This window comes from Plectropomus leopardus, chromosome 5 (assembly GCF_026936395.1).
Source record: "Plectropomus leopardus strain MGB_pleo_1.0 chromosome 5, ASM2693639v1, whole genome shotgun sequence".
NCBI lineage: Eukaryota > Metazoa > Chordata > Actinopteri > Perciformes > Serranidae > Plectropomus > Plectropomus leopardus.
This window is the reverse complement of record NC_142180.1, coordinates 19430949-19455210: the sequence shown is the minus strand read 5'-3', so window position 1 is coordinate 19455210 and position 24262 is coordinate 19430949. Positions and strand designations below refer to the sequence as shown.

Sequence of the window (24262 nt, the reverse complement as noted above, 5' to 3'; positions counted from 1 at the left end):
GATTTTAGCGGGTATGACAGCTGAGACACTTATTCTTCTATACATAAAAACAGTTACAATTAACACCATTGCCATTCCAAAACCAATGACACACATTTTGTTTCTTAATGAGACAAGACAGCATCTTTAAGTAAGCAGCCCATCTCTCTTTCCTGTAGCACTACTGTGATGCTGTCATGTCCTGTGGTCACAATACTGCTGCTGCATGCAAACAGATAGGAAGCATACAAACACAACCTCAACTCTTATGAGAATGGAAGGTTTCATTAATACAATGACAATGAGAAGGTTTGTGTGAAAGCACAAATAAAGTGGACAGTGTGCATAGGCATGGAAATATGGAAAATCAAACTATCCCAAAGGGGAAATGAGATTTTAGTGTCAAATGACTGACAACACACAATGACACATAATAAAATGATGGGGGCCTGATATGGTCCCTCATCAATACTAATAATTAACCAATTACTTTACAAGTCCTCTGGCTATCAAAACTTACTTCCAGCTCATACTCGAGAACAAAGGAAACTTTCTCCACACAGAGGAGTTTTCACAACAGTGTGCCCACCCTTCACACATTTTTCAACCAGTAAAGGATGGCACCATGATTAAACACCAACAATAAGCACCCTACATCACCATCGCAACTACAGCGGTGAGAGGAGGAGTCAGAGGCATGCCCAGAAGTCTGTTTTGTTTATGTTGGTGCAAATAACACCAGTCACTGAGGCTGATACAGATCATAAGATCAGTCTAATTACACTTCATTAAATCAACATTGTGTAGTCTGTTGCAAGGTGGTCAAGTAGCCCCATGGGTTAAAGAACCTGTCCTGTCAGGCCACAGATTCAGTCCCTGTCACAGCAAGTCTATACACAGGCCTGCTGAAGAGTCTTTGGAGGATGCTAAACCCAAAACCTGGTCACTCACTTAAAATCAGGCGAAAAGCCCACGCTGACGTACACTTTGACTCGCAACACAAATGTTCATGTGATATTTCATCAAGTAGTGCAGCACTGTTGTGTTGTAAAGCACAGATTAAAATAACAAAGTGAAGTCACTGTCAAGTGTTACCAAATCATCTTAACAGTAAATGATGCTTTTGTTCATTTCCACAGCTGACATGCAGGTGCAATACTTTTATTTTTTGCTGCACTTCTAGAATATCATACCCATACTGAGTACTTTTAGCTAGTACGATATGTAAAAAAAAAAAAAAAAAATGTAATAAAGATTAATAAGGATGTTCCCTTAGATCTGGAATATGATTTGTAGGCTGTTGCCTCTCTGTAGCAACATAATGCTATGTATCTAATGGTATGTTATGACACCTTAATCAAAAAAATTGCAACTCCTGCAATCTGGATATTGCACATGGCCATACTGTGATTTTGACACTATTTATACAAATTGCGCAGCCCCACTTTTAGCATGCTTAACTTAATTCAAAACTTTGAGAGGTAACTGAAAAGAAATGTGACAAAGACCATCTTTGTTGCCATAAGTAAGTTAAAACTAAACACGCTTTAGGCAGTTTAACATCTGTAAATAACTGAAACCAACTGAGCACAAAACAAGCAGTTTGATACAGTGTGAAAGGTCATGTGTAATTTGTGTCAAAACAGTTTTAGTTTGATTAAAGTATAGAGGTCAGTTTATATAAATTTACTGCAGTCATAAGGACACACATGATGGCAAAAAAATAAATTAAATGGCATAATATCCTCAGTTTAATCTCGTGACGAACTGGCTCACTCGTCCTGCTATGAATGACGTGAGCTGCAGAGGTGGAGTCAAAGCCGCTACAGCAGCATGCTCAGTATCTATCCAACCATGCAGACATGACAAAGAGATGACACTGAGGGGAAAAAAGGTAGAGTAACAGAGCTTACCTGCAGAGCAGCCTGAAGTGAGTAGAAGAAGAAGAGACGGGGAGAAAAGACAGGGGTAGAAGAAAAGAAGAGACAGCTGGTTAGGAGTGTCCGTGTATAAACAGCCAGACGAAACAGAGAGAGAGAGAGAGAGAGAGAGAGAGAGAGAGAGAGAGAGAGAGAGAGAGAGAGAGAGCAGCGGGAGCGAGACAACATATAAATAGCATCCAGATAAATTGAGGGAGGGGAGGTGGAGGATACACTGTAGGTGCTCAAGGACAGGCGGAAGTTGGCACATGTGCCATCCATGACTGAGCAAGAGGGAAAAGAGATGAGAGAGAGGCAAAAGAAAAACACAGATGGTGAAGCAGAACCAAAAAAAATGCAGAGACAGATCGAAAGAGAATAAAAAAAGGAAAAAAGAAAGACAATTCAGAAGATATACAACAGCACACAGTTGGAGTCTTAAGTGGACACCACTGACAGGCAAACAGAGCAGAAGCCCAGCAGACAACAGCTGGGTAAGGAGCTGGCAGATGTTGTCTGGAGTTAATGACACTGCCCGATTTACAATTTCAGCTAAGGGCAGTTTACCATCACCATCACATATTGTAACATAACACCCCACATCCTGCTTAACTTTTATTCTGTTGAGGCTTCACAGAGCTCAATGAGAGCAATGTCCAAAGTGAACATAGGCCAAGAGGAAAAAAAACTAGCAAATGCTTGAGAAATTTAATGATTATATGTTATCACACTGCACCCTCACCTTTCATTTCTTGTCAAATTGTTTGATGCACCCTTCAGGTAGGCAAAATATATATAAAATAGATCAGAAGTGTGACTCATTGGGAATATTAAACTGGCATGGGGGCTGACCAGGGATGGAAGGCTGCTGAAACTCAGCCTTGTTTGTTTGGAAATGGGTTTCCGTCAGCCGTCAATAATGCATGGGTGTGTGGCTGAGATCATCCTTAGGGATCAGCTTACACCTGGGGACAGAGTACTACCTCCATTCACTCAAATGACAAATGTGCAGTAAATGGCTGAAATTGAAAGCTTTAGTGTATAAATGCTCCTTTAGGCAGTTTATTAACTATGAAATATTTCTTTCAGTTGCAAATAATTGATTTGTCCTTATTAACCCAACAATACTTGCTTGAGTGCTTTACTGACCCCAACTCAGCATTCAGAGAGGGTTTAGAGCATGTGAGTAGTGACAGCAGTGAAGGAGATTTCTATCAGAGGGCTACAAGCACAGGAGGCCATGGGGTAGAAGGTAAGTCCTTCAAGATCCCAGCAGAGTGCCGTGGGTTTACTTTTAATGGGAGGAGGCCTGAATGCAATGAGAAAGGCATTTGGGGAAATAACACACAAACAGTCACTACACATGCAGGAGACATTCAGGCTAAGAGTAGCTTGGCCATGTTGATCACACAGTGAGTGAGTATGTTTATGTTTCTGGGTTTTCCAGGTTGCTGAGAAGGGGAAAGGTGGATCACGTTGACATTCATGATTTCTACAAACAATTGACCAATCCTAAGTCCTGCCCCCCTCAGTTACGGGACAAGCTTGACAAAAAAATAAAAAAAGATGTCTGTTAGATACTTTCTCAGCATCAGTAAGAACTATATTTTGCATTGAAAGGATCTATTCATAATGTTAACTGTAATGAACGAGGCAAAACGACACATTGAGGGTTCTGGACTCAACAAAAAACAGAGAAGTGGAAACAGAAGTAGACAAGAATATCAGTCAGCATTGCTTCTGTACTGCCGAGTATGTGTCCCCTTTTCCCCTTCTGGGGAATCATAATCATAATCTTCAGTATCATAATTCATGTATTTATTGCTAAATACAGATCATGTTGCTAATGTTAATCTCTCTTTACTACACAAAGTTACATTAGTTACTGTGGGGCAGCATGTAGCCTTACAAAGATAATATAAACAAAGTAATGTTAGCTTTGATGCCATGAATTACAGATGATTCATGTTATCTGAAAAATATGTCAGAACCCAATCTATCTGTCATTTTCCAAATATATTTAACATTACAACAGAAATAAGAGGGAAGCAAACCTTGCTGACATTAGGCTAACTTCTCTTGATGTAGCTATACATTAGCTATTGCGAAGACTGTTAAGATGTAACTATAAACAATGTAACATGGCTTTGATGATTTCGACAGTCCCCCAGTGACATCTTTAAACCATCTTCAAAATTTTTCTTTCTAACATTTTTAACACAACATATCGAAGTATAACGGGTTGGGGGGGGGGCTCTGTCGTGTTTCAAGCTCGGTCAACTGTTACTGGGACAGAAAGAGGAAGGGCTAATTGTGCACTTAATTATGTTTTTTGTACAAAATGCTAAAGTGTAAACACTTTTTAGTTTCCATGTGCTTTGTGCGTTTGTGTTTAAATGTAAGTGATGGTGGGAACATATTGTATGTTACCTTTTGCTGGATGGTGGAGTGTTTCTGCTCCATGTCCCTCTTCTCTTTGGCAGCATCCACCACCAGCTGGTCCAACTGCAAGAGACAGAACAGCTGATGAGTCAAGCTCACCAAACCACCTGGTCGCACTTACGCAGTTTAAAACAGCATACACAAAGACACATTCTTTGACTTGTTTTCAGAAAATCTGTTTTCTGAATCAGGTTAAGTGCCATTTTAAAACGTGCCTGCTTGGCCTCCAGTATTGCTGCTTGCAGCTTTCTCAAGAACCTCTCATCCAAACAACTACACAGTACTTAGTTGTGTACTCTAGCAATGCTATGGTATACGTGTCATTTGCAACCAACCATATATTTGGAACGAGGCTATTTCCGAGAACACGAGCATTTGCTCCAAAAGTTACATCACTGATGCTTGAGGCGGGGTTGCTTGTGAGTTTGCTATAAAGAAACACCTCTGGTCTTTCAGGTCTGTCTTTCTTCATCTCTTCTTGAATGCACTATAGCAACAAAGAGCGAGCTGTACCCAGCATGCCGTTCGGCTGCTTCAAATAGGGGTCCACTCTCAATTCCCTACACAATGTGTATATAACACACTACTTGTAAGTATGTCCTGTAGATCTCATGAGCTTGCATTCAAGACTGCACTTCCTTGGATCCTCAGCAAAACACCTGCCGAGTTTGAAGTCGACCGGCTGAATAGTTGTTGAAAATCAAAGGACAAACAGACAGACAGAAACTCCCTCTATTTTAGTTAGATTCAAAGGAATGAAACCCAGAATGCCACAAACATCCAAAACCATATTCGAACATAAGCCGTGCTTTGCATTGTTGCCTACATTTACATCCTTTATCTCACCATACAATTACAGGGAAAGCTGGTAAGAGGTGCGTGCATACAACTGTCATACAATTTAACACTGGGCCATTAAACTGAAACCCATTTCTTTCAACTGCACTCGAAAGGTGAATGCAAGCATGTGTGCACAGAAGATTTCCTTTCATTTCTGGAGAACATAAACGATTCCAGCAAATAAACAACTTTTCCACAGGCCATATCGAGACAAGACAGACCTTCTCCTCCACACAAAATGGACTGTGCTGTGGAGGCTTCGTCATGTGTGAAATTGGATGGGTAGATGATTGATTCTTCTCATCCCCGTGAGTAACCATCGCGTGTGCAAAAGCAAAACAACGGATCTTTTGAGCAGGGAAGAAAGCAACAAATAAAAAAAGAACTTCAGTGAAGTCCTGGAGGTCATAGGGTGATGTTGAAAATGTGCCAGCTCTCCTTACAGCCATAAAATCCTACTTCCGATACCCTTTGGCCACAATGTGACCCAAATCATTGTGTCTCGAGCCAAAAACACAGAGATTAAGTATCTGCACATAAAACATGTGTTGCATGTTTAACTACAGATTAGCTATGGTCATTGTATGCTTTTAGTGCCTGCTGTGGTTTTAGACACCAGTTACTGTACCACAGCTTCGAGCTAAATTGCAATTCATATTAATGGGTGACAGAGAAGTCAGTATGGCAACCAGACAGAGGAGGGAGGAACCCACATTTTACTTCCTGCCTGATGGCTAAGTTCTGTATTGTAGCCTTGAATAGATGAAATTTTCAGCAAAAGACTTCTATTTATTCTCTGCATACTTCACAGTGCTAGATTTAAAAAAAATACATTAGATCCAAGGAAAATGTGACTAACTGCTGCAATCCAATAATTTTTAGAGAAGACAGTATTTAAGGGAGCCGGGTCTTTTGTTTTGTTCGCAGAGGAAATGGGTGGACGGCAGGCTGATAACATCAGATGGGAAATGTTTTCCCCTGTTGTACCGCAACAACTAGTCCAGTCCGGTCCATGCCGCCTATCTTCTTCTATCTGTATCTGCACAGGCAGGTGTGTGTGTGTGTGTGTGTGTGTGTGTGTGTGTGTGTGTTATCTTCACATATTTTGTGACTCACTGTACCTTTAAAATCATATCTAACTATTCAGCCCCCTTATGACTATGTCAGAGGAGACAGTCGCCTCAGATATTTAATTGTGCCTCCATTTGTCTCCAACAGACCACAATGAAGCACTTTAGTCACTCGGCCTCCTGCTCAGATCTGTCCCATAACACTATCATGACAAGCTGCATGATTCATGGAAAAGATACAAAATATACTTTTGAATGGATATATTCACTCAGCACATGTTCAACCCAGAGGCTTCATGTCATGGAAAGATATTATCAGCAGAATATAGCTTATATTTAGAGGCAGGCCAGCTATTTCCAAAGGCAATGGTGGAAAATGTAGAATATTAAAAATGAATCATCATCAAGTGGTGATTCAAACTCATTTGAAATGGAAATACAGCAACTTTAACGTCTACAATTCTACAATTTCATTTAGCAGACGTTTTTATCCAAAGCGACGTACGACACAAGCAAGAAAATTAGACTTAAGGAAAAAACCCTTAGTAAGTGCAAAAAGTGCTTCAGGTGTGATTGGTCACAGGTATTGCCGTCTAGTGGCAGAAGACACTTTTTTTTTTTTGGAAACCAAAGTAATAACCAGTAGCGATCTCAGCATCTGAGATTCAGCAATCTCAGTATCACTTAACTTATATAGTTAACAAGACACTTGACCCCAGATAATAGGTGTGGATTTTAAACTAGACCTCACAAAATCAAAAAAGACTTGCAACTTAACTTGGACTTTAACACCAGTGACTTGTAACCACACATGGACTTGAGCCATCTGATTTGAAAACACTTGATTCATTACCTAAAGCCAATTTGGGAAGAGAAGGTTATAGACATTTTATAATTTCATTTGAATAAGATAACAATAACAAGACAGGGCAGAAAAAATACAAAATTAATTCTGTTATGTACTGGTTAATAGTGCTACATTAAAGCACAATGTCAGGACTACTTTTTTATGATTTAGTTCAGTCACACTTGTTTTAATTAACTGGTTTTCACAAATAAATTCAAAATGTTAAAAAGCATTCATGGTTTTTCCAAATTTAATATCTCATGGACTCATGGAAATGAATTAACTCTATTATTCTAGTAGGCTACCGACACTTTATTTTGTATTTGAAATATTGTTCATTTATTTAATAACATAAAAAATAAGATAATTGGAGTCCATGTACCAACCTAATGCTGACATGCTGACAGTTTGACATCCCATTGAATATTTTTAAGAATGAAACGTTTATTTTTCCTTGACATGGTGTACTTGCATCATTATGATATTATATTGTCCTTATGTTTGTGACATAAAATGTTCTTAAAATTAAAATATCAGTTATTGCAATTATTTTTGGGATAATATATCATACACCAAAAGTAGTTATCATGACAGGCCTACTCTTATAGTGTTAATTTTCCCACCCTTGATCTCTCTTTCATTGGCTACAGGCATCGAGTCATATTATCAGACCTGTTGACAGCTCCTCCACACCTCCCTGCACAGCCTCTCCACCTTCTTCAGCTTCATGTCGGAAAGGAGAAAAGAAATAATCCACAATCCTCTTGTCAGTGCTCCCTGCAGCTCGGCCTCTGATCTTCCTCTCCTTTCAGTTTTTCACCAAATTTAGTGTGACAGGCTTACAATCCACACAACGCAGTTATACTTCAGTTGTTCATCGCCTTGAAACCAACCCCTCTATCTCTCTCTTTTCCTCTCTCTGCAGGATCTGGTTTCTAAAACAGTCTTTGGACTTCTCCCCCTTTTTCCTCACAAAATCCTTGCAGTCTTTTGAGTGTCGAAGGCTTACAGTCCATGCCTTTCCATTCTACTTCAATCACTTTTTGCTTTGAGGAGATTACATTCTGCCTCTTATCCTTTCCTAAAATCTGCTTTTCAAGTGGGTCCTGTCTTTCCTTCTTTTCTTTTCCCAGCACTCTTTAGCTCTGTTTGTCAATTCCTCGATAGTACCAACGTCAGACGGTTCCAACTTCAGAGCATGAGGGTTAGAAACCACACTCTTCTCTTCAATCCAATTTAGAGGACCACTGCCCCAACTCTTCAGATCTGGCTTCGCAAATCATCTTTTTTTCTGTGTTTCTCAAATGAAAACACGTTTAGGTTCCTTTTTCTCATATTTTGGTGGGTTTAAACATCAGAAAAACATGTTTACAAGCTGCATTTTTCTCTTAAAGAAGTTCCCTCTACTTGTCTGCTCTTCTCCATCTCCACAATCTGTGTCTGGACTCCAGACACAGATTCCAGTGAACCTCAATTTTGAGAAAAAAAATTGTCCTCTCGTTCAGCTCTTGTACTACTCCAGCCTAAAAAGTTTATGTTCCACAACCTTCAGAATCAATCCTGGGTTTCTTTGCTTGTTCGCTCAGCTGACTGTCAATGTGTCTGACTGTGGGAAAACCCTTTTCCAGCCCTCTGGCTGCTTCTTCCTCATTCCTGCTCAATGTAACAGCAGCTCCACTGTGATAATCATCTTAAAGTCACATTTGGGCCATCCTCTGGCTCAGAGGGAAGGCTCTGTTTATCAGAGGATGCACACAGACACACACAGAGCTGAAATATTGGTTCACAAAAAGATAGCAGTACACACACACACACGCGCGCGCGCGCATGCGCGCGCGCACACAGAGGATAGGAACACAAAGAGAAGAGAGAGGTCGTCTGGAGGTGAAGGCACAGGGTCAAAGTGCAGCTGTAGTGCTCCCTAATGACCCCAATGCCAACCCCCAACCTCTTATGTACAAACTAAGAAGATGGCTAAAAGTTAGATTTCAGAGTGATCACCTGAGACACTCTCTCCGAGCTCTCCAAGACCCTGAACAGGAAAACCGTTTTGGGAATCAAACAATACTGTCCTTGTCTACATGATAAAAAGTGTTTATGACAGTGCACTGGTATGTAAACTTAGCTAACATTTATTCCGCTACTCTGCTCAAAATAGACTCATGTTTGCTTTTGTTAAAAAAGTTTATACTGTATGTTCTAATAACATTGCAAGTGTTATTGCAGGATTAGCTCCATGTTTATTTTTACACAAAGTAATACATTTAAATTAAAAGGAAAAAAATGAACCACAAATTGTGAGCCATCCAAGATAATTTCTTGGCTGACAAAGAGTAAATATGGTATTTTGCAACCTGAAGCCTGTTTTCCCATGTTTTTATGACAAAGTGACTAATGGAAGAACAATATGTATATTAAAAAAAAGTGCTTGTTGTTGCCACTAACAGGCTCAGGTTGTTATTATAAGTGTCTGACATCACAAAAGAACAGGTTCATGCAGAGATATACCTTTTTGTTAAAGACTAAGATCCTTTTTGTTTAACTAGAAAAAGCTAGTGTACGAATAAATGTGTTAATAGGTGAATGTAACTCCTATTGTGACAGCACTTGGAGTGGCCGAAGACTAGAAAAGACACTATACAAGTGCAGGTCCATTTACCCTTCAGGGCAGAGTTTAGTATCCTCCCTCAATAGATTCATGGAAAAGTATGTACGATATAACAATATATATATATATATATTTTAAAATTAAAATGTACCTCTAATAGTTAAAAAATGTAATAAAATGACATTACATCTAAAAAAAATCTCTACATCATTACATAGCTTCATAAGTAGTAAAAATGTTGTTTAATATATGCTAATATTTTAAATAATTTTTATTTTTACATAGTCACTGATTTGTTGATATCATAAATGACATACCAATTATCATGTACTGTTTACTGTAAAGTTTTACATTACATCTTCAATTATCACGTAGTTCTGTTAGATTTGACTTTGCATTGAATGGCATTTCCAAGTGTTCAATTACAGCATTTCTGCAGTTATTTTCTCTGAGAAAACAGAGCACTGTATAACTGCTGCAAAGGCTTTGTGTTTAGGTGACTGTCATCATCTTGATACACGCAAACACTGCAATGGTGTGTGTATTGTGTAGGCTGTACCTGTCCTCCAAGCTGTTTCATCAGGGGTTGTAGTTCACTGAAGAGGTCATATCCTTGGTGGAAGAATGTCAGATGGGCATACATGAAGGACAACATCTGTGGAAAAGAGTGAATGTTCAGAGAGCATGTATTGGATGCTGCACAAGTTATTTAAAATGTAGCAAAATTATACTCACTGATTTCAGGATTTCCGATCTTCTCTTTGATTGTAGCACATTGATCTGTAATGAACCAAAACAGCGACAGTGAGAAGGGGGAGGGGGTTGTTTGTTATAGATGCTTTTAAGTAATACTGAAGTAAGGAAAACTCCCATATGTTATATCTGAGATATATCTGGGGGGGAAAAAGAAGGAACACGACACAGAAGGGGAAATGAGGTAAGATACTGAAGATGAAACAAAAAAAAACTTCTTAGGAAGAGCAAATGAAAGAAAGCAGACAAGCGTGAAATAAGTTGAACTGAAGCTGAAAAATCACACCAGCCCCTTAAGCACAACTGGACAATAGTTCCTAGAACAGACACCAGGAGGAGCTCCGTGTCTCATGTTTAACTCAAAGAGGCTACTGTAGCCTGTCTCACTCATCATCTACACTTCCATGCTGCTTTCAGTGTGTGTGTGTGTGTGTGTGTGTTTGTGTTTGCAGCAGACTACTTTCCATCTTCTCTTAATTACCACTGAGCTGCTCATCTGGCCTTGGAGGTTATTTTAGGTTAATGTAGTAGAGTTGAGATAAATAATGGCAGGTTGTAAATGCAGACGGTGATGCTGGCTGCTTCATTGCGACTGAGAGGAACTAATGACTGCTGTGTGACAGTGGAGTCACTGACGGGGTGTAGCAGATGCATCCGGTTAATGCAGAAAGTGAGGCAGCATCTGTATTAATTCATGCATATGCATTAAGTTATTGTTATAATAAAATTTTTGTTTTATTTATTTAGATTTTTTTAAGTCTTCCTATGTCTTATTATGTTTACATGGAAAACAATACATTTTGATATCTCTTATTCATTTATTTATTTATCATTTTACTAAATTTATTTGTTATTATATATGTATTTTGTAATTCTAATATATGTATTTTTTTGTTATTTTGTTTTGATTTATTTTTTTATTTTGCTAATTTATTATGTTTATTTATTTATTATTCTAAATGTTGTTCTTCCAATTTTATTTTTTTAACTAATTGTTTTTTATTTTGTTAACTAATCTATTTATCTATTTACTGCTAAGGTGTGTTTTTCCCATGTCTTTCTTTTTTTTTGGTTATATGGGGGGAAAGCATAGCCATACCATTTTTTGTTATCTTTAAAATTGATGCTTCACAATAAAAACATCTGAAATGAAAGAATAAAAGTTCAAATCCTTGTTTTGGCCACAAATATTTTATTTGGCTGTAGGTTTTGAGTTTCTTTTCCTTGGTTACACTAACCGCACTTTGTGTTTGTACACACACTGCAGTCCAACCCAGGGGAGGGAGGTTATTTTTCCAGCTCCTTGCTACAGTGGCTGATGCATCACAACTTTTACAAGCCCCCCTCCTTTTCTCAATTCCAGTCAATTAGTAGTTTTGACTGGAGTGGCACGTCTAAACTGTGGTTGTTTAACTGGCAAAGTGCTTTACTGGGTCAACAAACACAACTGCTTCAAGCTAAATTTATGAGCATACGGTTGGTAATTGGTTGGTAAATTGCAGTAATTCCAAACACAAAGTTTGAGTAAGGTTTAGGCTTATATGAGTAACTATTAAGACAGGGGAAATTTCGGGTTTGTTAGGTTTTCAAAACATAAAACTATTTATTTCAACTAAGTGTTAACGGTGCTTCTGCTTTTCTGTGTTATGAGTATATTAATATTTTAGGCAATGGTTTCTATGTCAGGGGCGACAAGGTACATCTGCATGAAGTCAGAAGGCTGTATCATCCGTTTTACTGCATGTGTTTCTCATGTTATAATATTTACATGTTGTTTATTCAAGACTTCACCAACAGTCAATAAAGCAAACCCAAAGAATAAAGTTTAGTATTTTATTATCTGGCTCTACGTGGCACATCAGGATGAAGAGAAAAGCTTGATTCTTAAAATGTCATGAAGTCTGGCCTACAACCTCTCTCATATATTTTCTTCTCCCTCTACCATCTTGCATGTCACTGTAAACTGTGCACTGTATAATTAAGCAAAAATGCCACAAAAACAATCTAAAAAGAACAAAAAAAATAAAGCAGAAATCCATCTGAAATGTTTCCTGCAAGCACAGCTGCAGAAGTTAGCAGTATTTTGAAAGTGCTGACAGCACTGATGTGAAACTTTACGGGAGACCCATTTAAATCAGCTGTGCTAGCTGCTGGCTTATAGATTTCCTATAAGCAGACTAACAGGCAAGATAAAAAAGTCAACTAATTTCTCACAGTCGGGCTTCATTTTATGAGAGACTGATTATGCAGTGGGCCACTGGAGCAGACTGCCAAACCTATTTTGAAACCTGCTTTTGGATTTCTTTTCAAAATCTAATTTTGGAGCGAGCTGTGCCAATACAGCATTGTCTGTTCCTTTGGAGTGAGATTCAATAACAGCGCTGGCAGCTGCCTTATCAGGAAGCCTGAAGCATTCATCAGTGCTACTGTGGCCGTGAGGAGAAACTGAGGGCTCAGCTGACGTATTCAGTGATACATGAGCAGCCTCTTCTGTGAAACCTAAAAGTACAACATGTCTATGAGCTTTGACAGGAAAAAATGTTGAAGAGAACTTAACAGATATTTACGCACAAGAAAAAGTTCTGGGGCCCAGCTGCTAGGGGGGACTTACGGAGGCCAGCAATAATCATGGTAATCCAATATATAACCAATGATAACAAAATTTTGTTTCCACTTAAGTATTTACCATTATGTATTAAAATAACTGAAAAAGCACTGTATCTATTGTTGCTCTGGTAAAATGTAGCCTGTTTAAAAAAATAACCAAAAAAAACCCTCTAAAACATGAGGTTGTTTTGTTTGTTTGTTTTTGTATGCAACAATTGGGGGGAAGAAAACATCCACTGGACCTTTTCAGAGACCCAGTCACTTCTGTCGCAGGCCTGCAAACCACTGTATTATGCAATTAATGAAACTATGAATCCTGACTTGTTTTGACACAATTATTTTCCCCAATGTTGGATTTAATATAGCAGTAGGGATCTAAATAATTAACTATTTAACTGTTAACTAGAAAATAAGTATTTTGCCTGTTTGACGCTCTCAGTTACACATTTTAAAATATCTATCAAATATGACATACTAGTGCAACAGGGGGACACAATGAGACAGCGCAGTCTGCTGCGGCCCAGGCTTGAGTCATATGATGACGCCAGGGCAGTGCCGTGATGTTGCTCCTGAAAGGCAACTACGCCTCAATCGGCTAATGATGCCGAGGCAGAGATGGACACCTATATGAGAGACAATCACCCCTCACTGGACACTATTCCTCTTCACCGGCGCAAAGGAATAGCAAATTCTCTCTTACACAGAATGGCCAGTTCAACATCTGCCCGGTTAGCTACGACATCAGCATCAGTAATACCAGAAACCAAGCTGTTAAGCAGTCCCAACAAACTCACGCTGACAACAAAATGGCTTGACTCTTGACGTGATGTGCAGCTCTACAATGAAATAAGATTTTAACCACTTCAAAAGAGTAAAAAGAAGAAAAAAAGAAAAAAAAAGTTTAAGTTATGTTGAGCCCCCCACACAGTTGGTCAGGTTGATGTGTGGTTAGGAGAGTCAGCTATTGGTCAAAAAAAAGACAAAAAATTGCATCACTATGTAGCAACATTCTTACTGTTAAATGAGTCTGTTAAATCTTTTCAGTCTTTTCTCATACTTCCTCCTGCTTTCTTCCTCTTCTGCTTGTTCTAAAATTACCTTTCCTAAAAATGTAAATCATGTCTCCTTAATAGTTCTCCATCAAACATGGGTTAACATCTTGTTGCTTGGTAACGAAGGGTTCTGTTGCTTTTTCTGCTTTAATTTTACATCAGTCTAGGGACTGATATAAGGCCTGATGTGGACATGAAAGTGAACTCCTTAATTAGCTTAGACATTAAAGGACAGCAGCGTTTTATCCATTTATTAACTAATGTTTCGTATGTGCATTAACTGTGGAAGAAAATTCTTTTAACAACTATTACTTCAATGTTCATACCAAGAAAACAAAATTAAAGGCTACTTCTGCTAGCCCTGTCGACACTGCTGCAACTAATTCAACTGCTGCTCTTTCTTTCCTGCTTATTAATCTGCTTCGACGTCTTTTTGAACCAGATTGACTCTGATGTGGTAAACTGGACCATGACAGGTGGATGAGCTCTGGTGTTTTACTTTAGATGTAACAGAATTAAACACAGCTGCTGTTCATCCCTCTTTGTGCCACATCAGCATTTTCAGGCTGACTCAGCATACTGAGTTCCATATCCAGATCCATGTTAGCCACAGAGAGGTATCGTACATGACGGAGTGTAGCTCAGCAACTTTTTTTGAACTTCTATGTTAAAAGCTGCATGTCAGCAGTCTCTTGCTGAATCCCTTCAGAGAAACAACTGTCTTGTTTCATGTGTCACAAAATGAGGTCCAGAAAGAGGCTCAATATCTGAGTACTTCCAAAATTTCAGCATGAACTGGAAATATTACAATATATAAATATTACACATTTTTAAAATAGGCATGTATATAAAAAAAAAACACATTGGAATGTCACTGCTGCCCGAAATTTCCACAGATTCAAGACTTCTGACACTTTTCTCCTCAAACCAAACTGACCTGGGTTTAGTTTTGTTCATTACCTGTCACTTAAAGAGCATTTATTTACATGCTCAAGTGAGTTGTACCTGTAAGACGTAGTCGAGGACGATGTGTCGGAAACACTTTCGCGTGGCAGTGAGGATGTTGGTGGCCTCCTCCACCTCATGCTGCTTGTTGCGGGGAGCCTGGGCGTTCTTGATCAGCGCTGCCTCCTTTTCCTCGCTCACTTTGTCAAATTGCTTCTTGGCTTCCTTAAACTTACGTATGTCACTGGAAAAAAAAAGAGGAAACAGACTTTTATTAGGACAGAAACATTACATTCGGTGCTTATTGTCTAATTATTTATTATAATGTGGGAAAATCTTGATGTTTTGTAAGCTTAGAATAAGCCGTTTATGCATCTACACAGGGAGAAAGTCCTTGTCCAGTGTGTCTGCTAAGTTGCACTGCCATGTTTCCACACTACCCCAAAATGATCAAACCAACACTGGCTCTCGCATTGGCCACCCAAGTTAGCAGCCTCTCTATGATAGCGTCAGAATAACAGCTTTTTTAATGGATTTTTACCCACAGAGGTCTCTTATCTGTTATCTTTCCAAATGAATAGACACCTCTGTGGGTAATTCAGCTCCTGGTAAAAACCCAAAGGCATCCCCAAGCTGGAAAAGTTTTTGCTGTTTGCAATCTGTAATCTTCTTCACTAGAAGCCACAAAATCCTACACACTGCTCCTTTAAATTAAGGGAAAAAAATAGCTGTATATTAACTCTAAAACACAAATGTATTCATAAGGATGAGGGAATAAAGGTTTTTCAAATGACTTGATTACTTATCTTGAGCACCAAAATATATCTTGTAACTTGTGCTGGGGGGAAATACCCTCAAATACAACACTGCATCTAAACACAGTTAAGGGATAAAGTTTAATATGTTTGACAAACTCTATGACCAAGTACAAATAAGACTTGTCCCTTTGTTGTTAACAATCATGTGAAGGTAAAAGGTCAAATGTTAAAGGAAGCAAAGTTGTCTCTGGAAATGAAGCAACACAACCACAGCCAGGCAACAGGAACACACAGGGGTCAAAGGTGATTTCATAAATCTTAGTCAGCTGGAAATACAAGAAGGTTAAAGCAAACAAAAATATTTAACCCAGGGTCTTGTGTCTGTGTGATTGACGGGGCTGTGCCACTTGTCTTGAGGAGAACAAAGTACCCAAACTCTGCGCCCCACATTTGTTCTTTGGTGTGTTTTGAGATTAATGCTCGGTAGCGAGTAATTATGAAGGAGCGTGTTTCCCAGCTTTCTCTGAGAAGCATGGGTGCTGCTGATGTGGGTGTTAAGCTCTGGTGTGCCAGGAGCAAAAGCCGCTAATCCTTATAATGAAGTAAACCAGAAGGCCGAACTGCTTCCTAGACTTATACAAGCAGTTTGGAATTCAGCGCTGTATTAGGAGGCTTTAAACAGGGAGATATGAAAAGAAAACATTGTTATATATACTAATAGTGTCCTTACATGCCGTGTGTGGACGACATCCCTCCAGCTTCTGCTTTATATTCATAACTTCAAGAGTTGTCTTTCTGCATTTAACATGTATTACACTTTTCCTCCAATATAGATTTAAAGAACAGGTGTGAAGTTCCCCTCAGACATTCCAGCGTTTCTCATTTTAAGTTCATCTGGATACAAGCATGAGTAAAATGTGAAAGTGCTGTTGTAGCTATTTCTCACAGACAGATGAAACAGAAGGTAAAATTAGGCCATTGTTCAAAAGCTCAGATCTGATTTGATTTGATTTAGAAATTGATTTCAAATGTTTAAAAAAGAAAAAAAGAGAAATGATCTAGCAGACAGAAAAAAATGAATATTTAAAGACAATGAAATGCATAAAGCAAAAGAAACTATAATACTAAAAAACTATTATACTAAACATATAATACTCATATCCTTTTATCTTTGTCATATAAAAAAATATAAAGTCATTACTGAAATAATATCCTTATAAGACATGGTCCAAAGGTCCATCTTTATTCAATTAATACTCACTCTTTGACAAATGTTTGAAGCTGGGTCTTGATTGATCTCTGGGCCTGATCGAATAATATCTGTGATAACAGAGAAACAGAGAATGAATAAATGCTTCTTTCTCTCTAGTTAGTAGAACAAATCCAAGCATTAAACATCTTGGGGCACTTCTCTGAAAAGGCAGCAAAAACATGATAAATGAATTTACTTTCCGGCCCATAGGATGTTTTGCAAGTCAGCATTCGGCACCTCTGTTTAGGCAGATTTTTCTTCACATCACAGGGTGCAATTAGGCTGCTAAATTTACACAAACAAGCCGACTTTGTAAACTCCCCTCATAAAGACATAAACACGAGAAATGACGTGATCTGCTTATTCTCGGTAATGAGTCATACCCTCATTAACCTGTATGCTTCCTTGAAAATGGGCTACCAAGCAAAAGGCCTGACAAACGTTTCTCTCTACAACAGGGCTTCAGTGTGACTTCATGGCCAGACAAGACAATATGCGCAGTGTGGCTGGGAGAGGCTACCAGTGACAAACAGATTGAGCACTGTGTTTGAGGGGATCATGTGCTGAAAGATCGCTGAGTGGCAAAAACCTATCTGACAGTCAGCTGACGTGACCGCAATTTCCACTGTTGAGTCAGAGTTGCGGGCCCGCGTTGTGGCTCCTGGAGGCTTTTAAGGGTCTAGTCAAGGAAGCTATTAAGAGGATTTGGTGAAGAAAGACTCTGCTGTTGAGTCATGGTGGACTGCCCACCATACAGCTTTTTGGGGCACTAGTTAAGAGCACATATACAGTATGTCAGTTAACCTGGGCGGCTTTACGGTGGAACTAAGACAAAGTGTAGAACCCAATTAAACCAAACTTGAACAAAGTAAGCCAAAAAATTCAATAAAAAGATCGGTGTGTTTCTTTAACCCTTTGAAACCTGAGCAACTAGCCTTGCTTTCTTTCAAAAACATGGGGAGAAGGCAATGAGCAGCGAAAGAAGAAATGACTTAAAGAATAGCAAGATGTTACTAAAAAGTATAAAAATATTACCTGCAAATTAGTTTAAAAACAAACAAAAAAGGTAACTGACCTGGAGAAATGCCTAAAATAAAAAAATAATAATTCTTTAACATAATTTTAAATACTAATTATGATAATTACAAATATTGTTTTCCCTTAGCCTTTTCCCCCTAAAAATAATTGTCTAAATCAATTAATTTCTTGCAATTTGTAGACCATTTCTTACCAAGTTGCTCATTGCCTTATTACCCATAGTTATGAAAAAAAATCTAATAGTGAAAAGCATCTGAAAGCAGCACAACAATAGTGATGTGAGATATACAGGTTTTATTGTAATGCTGTGACTCCAATAACTAGATAACTATAATAACTAGTCTAGAACTACACTAAAAATATTTTTTTGTTATGTTCAATCTTAGCTGCAACACCACTCTGAGTAGAACTAAAATTTCTGCTGTTCCTTTTTTGTGAACTAGTTTTATAGTAATACTGTTATAAGCAAAACTGTGTCCAATTTTTATTTGTTGTGACTGGGAATGTTTAAGTTAAGCTATAACGCTATTTTGAAGATGAATTGTGATTATTTCACCCATTTAAAGTGTACTGTACTGTACTTATATTACATTTCTACATTAAGTGGATTTGCAAGCCTTTTCTGATGACATATTTATTTTGTATATTATTTATTTAGTTACTATTCGTTTAGTTATTTTGTTGAAAAAGCAAATGTTGCACTAAGTGGAACTGTGATAAGAGCCACATAAACATATGTTTTGCTTGTTTACTGTTATTTTGTAAAAAATAAAATAAAAAATCCTTAAGGAACTGTTTAAATGCAGACATATTTTTTGTAGTGCATTGCAGAGCTATTTAACTGTCAAGCATATACACTGGATTGATTTTAATAATTTGAAAGTACATGAAGTTTGCATTGTGCAGCTGTATTATCTGGGTAAATGTAAGTATTGGATGAGGACTCTGTAACAGCAAATACTCAATATCAAGTGACTCGGATCGGGATCGAGGACAAAAAGCCCTGATCAGGACATCCCTCAGTCTGACTGTTCATCATTCACATTAAAGTTGTTTAGTTCATGATCCACACAAATAATTTTAGAGATGCAGTGTCAAGTGTAAAGAAAAAGTTTCGATTCCGAGTGACAGCACCCCCAGTTTGTCATTTTACTCTAACAAACATATCACAGACAGTGTGATGCTGGCTGGGTACTCACTCTGAACAAGTTATGCAGAAACATGGCATGACGGGCGAGACCAAGCAAATAACTTTGACTGTAGAACAAAAGTCTCTAGCTCGCTCTGCGCCTTCTTTCTGTGTTGAAGGAATTCTTAACGAGAGGACAAACAGAGGAAAGTTGAGTCTCTTCATCTCTGTATGTCAGTATCATGCCTATCAGAGACTGACGACTGTGGAGGCTAACGAGGGGACACTGGGAAAGAACAGCCACATAATCAGATCTGTCCAACTGGGCTCCTTGGAGAGGTTGATTGGGAACAATGGAAGATGAAACAATAAGGTGTCATGTTTATTTATTGTCCAAGATCCAGAGGTTGGACATGGAGTGCATTAGATGACCATGCTATAAAACATGTACAGCCAGCAGGATACTGATATTACTCTGACTGAAGCAAGAAATGGTTTGTCTTGTCTCCAGGATGACAACCACATCGTAAAAAATTGGCCATGACCATGTTTACCTCAGTAACGCATGATTTATTCCAACAGATACCGCAGATTCCACAACATGGGAGGCAAGGAATGGATTTTATGAGACAGGAAAATCCTCTCTCTATACCATGGACTTTATATGCGGGGAGCAGAAGGAAATTTGGGGTTTTTGTGACGAGAAATCCCAAAGCTGTGTTGACATTACATAGGCATCTGACCCAAAGAGTTTCCTTTTAACCTCTTTTTATGGTTTATGGCAGTGTTTGCACTTTTACAGTAATGTGAATTCTGTATGTTAAAGCCACTTTCCTTTACTTCTGAGTAGCCCCATTAAAGCAGTTATAGGTTAAATGTCTTGCGCAAGGGCAACCCAACATTACTGTTAATTATCTGTATAAATATTCTGTACAAATTTCACTTCCTTTTCTCAAACCAGTCGCCATCCTCTCACAGACCCAATGTCTCTGTCTTGTGGTCTGCTGCTGTCCTTCCCAGCAATAAATAAAGACTCTGACAGTTAAAGAGCTGTTCCAGACAGGCGACCCAGCTGAGTTTTGTCATCACCCAGCTGTAAAGAGGGAGTAAAAAGACAATACATCCGGTTTCACATGCAAGTGGTAGCATACCGTGTGATAGTTGATCATCTCCTGCAGGCTCTCAGCAAACTTTGTGAGACTGGACTATGGAGAGAAAAGGGGGACAGACATGAAGGCAGGCAGTAAGGGAACGTCACTGTTTTCTTATAACTAGGCATGTATTAAAATAAGCATTAAGGTATACATATTCACCATTAACTATTTGCTTATAAGCATTCATATTTGTAGCATACTGTCTCTTTATTAGTCATTAAAAGGCACATTTTAATGCCTTATTCTAGATGCAATATTCTAACAACTACTAAGAGTTTTCCCTCCTTATTGACAGTAAGTAAGGAAGTTGTTGTACATCTCAATCTTGATATGGTTTGCTCAGTATAGACCTTATAAAGGTCTCCTTATTGCAAAAGTTGTGTGCTATTATGGATTAACTAAGTGTGAAGAGGAGGCAAGTTTTGAATATGAAAACTGTGTGGGTTAAAAAGTGTGAAACTAGTGAATTGACGATGAGAAAAATCTTACTTTAAAATGGGAACATATTCTGAGACACTTTAGTTATTTGGACACTATTAACACTTTACGTTTTGTTACATAAAAATACACTACGCTACAGGGAGAATGACTATTTTTGCAGCACTGAGAAAAAAAAGCTTGCACATTCACTCTATGCCACAAACGTTTAATGAAAACAACATTTCAATCCTACTTGGATCTTTGTTAGGTCAAAAATGTTTGACTTAATTTGACGTGATGAAGATCCAATTAAGTGAAAGTGGCGTGGATTGAATGTGCTGATGTTTTTTCCTCATGTTCGCTGTTTTTTAATAGTCTCCAATATACATGATGTGTGTATAATTACTCCCTCTCAACTAATCTTGTGGCACCACCACCTTCAGGCCCATCCTTAGCAAAGCATAAAGATTCTCACTGAGAGTCAGAATCAGTGTAAGAAATGCTTAATTTAAATTCAGGGGAAATTGTGATATGTTACAATCACTCTGAATGCATAGAGAATTATGAGAAGCAGAAATAAGTAGTATTACAAAAGAAGTATGTAAAAAATGTTAGGAAAAAAAGTGCATTATGCTTCAATGTTTAACAGTAGCATCTAAAATATTAATAATATAAAATATGTATAACATTTTAAGTATGTAAAGAATACAAAAGTATTGTGCATTATGCTAATTACATTGTAAAAAACTAGTAGGTAAAGTTTTAGAAATTTAGAATGAGTGTATTATGCTACAATGTACATTCATGGTTTATTATCAAAAAGCAGTAATCAGGAGGTTATTAAGGGAAAATTCTTAGTTAATGCTTAGTAGTTGTAGAATATAATCACGTGGAATAATGCAATAGTGCTTTATAATGACTACAAAAGAGCCAATATGCATGCTAATACTAGCTAACTAGTAATAGTGAATCTGTGCATCTCAGTATAGTGTTACCAAAATAAGGTTGCACAAAAACTAAAATGCTGATTTCTATTGCATGCTGCATCAGAAACAAACTCTCCCACCAGACAGGTACTGTATATCGACATTTAAACTGGTCTTTTTGGACACACAATACGTCTTTCAGAAAGAATTCTTTTGGCTAAGTTACTCCCTCCAAATACATGCAGTGGCTGAACTTCAAACCCAAGGGAGAGGCATTGAGGAAAATACACAAAGGCAGGGAGGAAGTGCTTGCCTCGCCATGCAAAATTCATGTGAGAAAACAAAACAAAACAAAACATCTGACCTCGACAGGGCCCAGTGGACAGCACGTGGTTTTACTGGGCCACATATTTTAAAATTTAGATTTAATATGGTAATGTCATCGAGGATGAAAACACTACACTCATAAGAGACAAGAAGGCCATGCATGCAAACCGAGAGGAAGTACAGGCCTCATGATATCTGGGAACTAGGAAGACGTCAGCCATTGTTTTACATTGTGCTGATTTTATCAATCATGGCTCTTTATTTTACTGTTATCTAACAGATTATACTAAATTATTTATAATTTCATAAATGTCCACATGCCCCCACACATGCAATAAAACAACAACAAACAAACAAACACTAGAGCTAATGCTGGTGACTTTCTATGATTCAGGTGAGGTTGTGTTTTTGTTTACCTCGATGACCTCATCTTTGGTGGACTGCTGGGCTAGCTCCCGGATCCCGTTAACAAACTGCTTGTTGGCGGCATTGTAGGCTTTTCCAGCATCAATCATCCCAATACACAACTTCACCAACTAGAGAGAGAACAAGAAAAAGGGAAAATGCTTAAGGAAGAACAAAGAAGAGTGAAATTAAGAGATGCAGTAATAGACAATTGTGGAGAGAAGATGATAACACTTGAGTGAAGAGAAACGAGAAACAGTGGTGGTCATTTCTTCAGGGCTTTGTCTCTTCTTAAAAACATGAAAATCTCTTGCTTAAAATGGATTCAGGAGTCATAGATTTGCTGGAACGTGGTGCTGCAGAGCAAAAGACTAACACTGACGCTTAGTCAGTTTCTTGGTAATTAACAACAGGCACTTCTTTCCCTTCTGACTCATTGAGGCCAAAGATAATTCCAGGTTATGTAAACTCACAACAAACGCTGGCCGGTCTCCATCCACTCCCACACAGGAGATGACACAGAGCCTGAGTGTGTATTTGCAGCCAAAGCAGCTAAAAACTCAACTAGAAATGTTAATTTTAAGCAAATATCCTCACAGATTAGTAAGTTACGAAAGGGTCAATTAGTTTTAAGAAATGCTAAACAAATATAAAATGTTTATTTCTCTGTGGAAGGCCTTGTTTTAACGTATGGCATTGATATTTTGCAGCAAAACTCAACTTAATCAGGGACTTGAATCAGAAATTAAGTGGCACAGTCATATATTAAACTAATCAAAACAAAACTGTCAATCAAAATTTGGCAACAGATTTGAAAAACATGACACACATTTTTTGTCATATTTGAAAAAAAATATGAAGGTAAAGGTATCCTTAAAAGTGACCCTATAGATGCCTGTCTTTCAAGAAACTATTAAATATCAGCAGGTCTAACAAAGTGGATAATAGTCTTTTACCTCAACACACATGCACATGCTGACTCCCATCCAGCCACATGCACACACATAAAACATTTTAGTCTGTATTTCCTCGACTGACTCCTTGCATATTTTTCCCTCTCATATATTCTGATGAGTTTTCCAGCATGAAAAATTGTTGTTTATATATATATATACCTGTAAATCATTTAAATTATTTTAAATAATACATTTTTAGAACCTTTTTGATTTAGCCTACAGTATTAAGGACTTGAGGCTTAGTAAAGACTAGTTTCAACTGAAGACAGATTTATAGCTGTACATGAGCTCCATGCAGAGCCGTCATTGTAGCTAGCATTGATGTGAGCTTTATACTTATGCACTGGTGTGTCTGCATCACTCTGCAATTACAGCGCCACAGTCTGTGGTGAGCTTCTTCATGTACTTCAAACAATGGTGACTGAAATTGAGCAAATCATGTTGGAGTTGAGACTAATAAATGTTGAGCAAAATTACTTACTGACTGACTGAAGTTACTACTGACATTCAGTTAACTCTCTCTGTGAACCTCTTCTCGATTTAGTCCATGTTCATGAAAAACAAGGAGCAGCTGGAAATGTACAGGAGCAAATGTGATGCAACCAGCAGTCCTATCACTGCTGTTGCCGTCTGCGCCACAAAATGCAGTTACATTTCTAGTAAGCTGCAAGGCTACCGATTAGGGTACAAATCTAGATTCTTAATAGTCAAGCCAGAAGTATGAACCGGCCTTTTCTCCACTGCACCTATGCTTTGCTCCATTGTGAATATAACCTCAGTTGCCAGCATGCATGCCATATTAAAAAATAATGCATTTTAAGACAACAGCCCCTAT

General features: G+C 38.1%; 1 protein-coding gene across 3 annotated transcripts in view; it reads right to left on the bottom strand.

The window, feature by feature from the left end:
* acap2b (ArfGAP with coiled-coil, ankyrin repeat and PH domains 2b) overlaps positions 1-24262 on the bottom strand; it is a 69913-nt gene that overhangs the window by 22756 nt on the left and 22895 nt on the right. For all 3 annotated transcript variants that reach the window (XM_088077672.1, XM_088077670.1, XM_042515977.2), the window contains exons 3-9: positions 22483-22602; positions 20391-20444; positions 17082-17140; positions 15123-15306; positions 10441-10485; positions 10265-10360; positions 4329-4403 (exon numbers count right to left, since the gene is read on the bottom strand). In XM_088077672.1, coding sequence (XP_087933798.1) covers positions 4329-4403; positions 10265-10360; positions 10441-10485; positions 15123-15306; positions 17082-17140; positions 20391-20444; positions 22483-22602 — 633 coding nt within the window. The remainder of the gene's footprint in view (positions 1-4328; positions 4404-10264; positions 10361-10440; positions 10486-15122; positions 15307-17081; positions 17141-20390; positions 20445-22482; positions 22603-24262) is intronic.